Source organism: Microtus pennsylvanicus, chromosome 15, assembly GCF_037038515.1.
Source record: "Microtus pennsylvanicus isolate mMicPen1 chromosome 15, mMicPen1.hap1, whole genome shotgun sequence".
NCBI lineage: Eukaryota > Metazoa > Chordata > Mammalia > Rodentia > Cricetidae > Microtus > Microtus pennsylvanicus.
Window position 1 is genome coordinate 50,228,503 of NC_134593.1, and position 1,494 is coordinate 50,229,996.

Below are 1,494 nucleotides of genomic sequence, written 5' to 3' on the forward strand. Positions count from 1 at the left end.
AACACAGACATTTCAATTCATTACTCTTGTTCAATGTAATGTCTTACATAGAATAAAGTGATTAATTTCTAATTAATCTGTTTAGAATTAACTATAGTTTTAGTGAGCTCAACCTAATAGTGGGTCTAATTTTGTCTCTCCCGTCATTTTCTCTCCTTCAGCGCACCTGGCTGAGCTTTGAACAGATAACTACTCTATTGCCCACTAAGAAGTCAACAGACAGCCAAGACTGCATGAACAGATTTAGGACATTTTCTCTTGGGATTATCAGTAGTGAACAGACAGGCAATGGATGTCTCTGGATCCAATCGAATACATAAAGGGAAAATACTGCGATTGTTTTCTTGTTTCTCTTGTACCCGAGATCAAAGTAAACTCAAGCGTAAATCTCATGATGTGGAAAAAAACCTCTGTAGAGAAAATAAGGCATTGAGAGATGAAAACAAGGCTCTGAGAACAGACAACAAATTCCTCTGGGGGGAAAACAAAGCCTTAGGAAGAGAAAATAAAACATTTCGAATGGACAACCAATTCATCAGGGAAAGAAATCGTATCCTAAGGCAACAGAACCAGCTACTCCGGAAAGTGAAAAGGTTGATTTTAGAGAGTCCAAAACTCTCCGATGAAGAACTCAGTGCCTTGAACACAGAAAGTAAGTCTTACTGGCCACAGAACCGAGCCATGGAGGCTCAGATCACAGCTCTCAGGCAGCAGGAGAAAGCATTCCAGAATGAGGCAAAGGCTCTCCATGAGGAGATCAAATCCCTGCATGAAGAGACCAAGGCTCTCCAGCACCAGGAGAGGGCTCTCAGAATGGCAGAGAAAGCTCTGATGAGGGATGAAGTGTCTGCAGAGCTGGAGGAGGTGCTGAAAAAGGAGGGAGCTGCTCTGGAGATGGAAGAGCAGGCCTTGTGGCAGGAAGAGCAGGCTCTTCGGGAGGAGAACAAGGCACTGAGAGAAGAACATGGGGCTCTACAGGATGAGGAAATCGCCCTGCAGGAAGAGGCGAAGATCCTGCAAGAGTGGAATAATATTCTTCAGGGGAAGATCACAAACAACCTCCCAGGGCGAATACACAGAGATGACCCAGAGAAGTGTGACCTAAGAATGTAAGAACAAAGCCCAGGCCATCATCGTCATTCCGGAACATACAACTAGAATTCGAAGGAGATACATACATCATCGTCAGGAGCCTCAAACATTAAAGAGCTCGATATTTGATCCTGGAAACTAAATAAAAAACTGAGAATTGAACAAAAATATTTGGTTCCTTGGTTTTCTCTGAATTACAGATAATTGCTGATAGTATTAAACATTTAATGTACAAATCAGATTGGTCCGTTGAGAGAATTTTGATGAATATCAAAATTCCATTGTAAGCAACTTATAGCAAGTTATAAAAATTTTTTTGGTTTAGTTTGGTTTGTTTTTTGAAACAGAGTTTCTCTGTGGCTTTGGAGCTTCTCCTGGATGAGCCATGCCTATCTGTAATCC

The 1,494-nt window shown here is 41.6% G+C and overlaps 1 protein-coding gene across 1 annotated transcript; it reads left to right on the forward strand.

Annotated features, from left to right (window-relative positions):
• Nucleotides 1-288: 288 nt before the first annotated feature.
• LOC142835569 (uncharacterized) lies at nt 289-1,113 on the forward strand. Its single transcript, XM_075949125.1, has one exon. It carries the CDS (start codon nt 289-291, stop codon nt 1,111-1,113), a length of 825 nt encoding a protein of 274 aa, XP_075805240.1.
• Nucleotides 1,114-1,494: the final 381 nt, after the last annotated feature.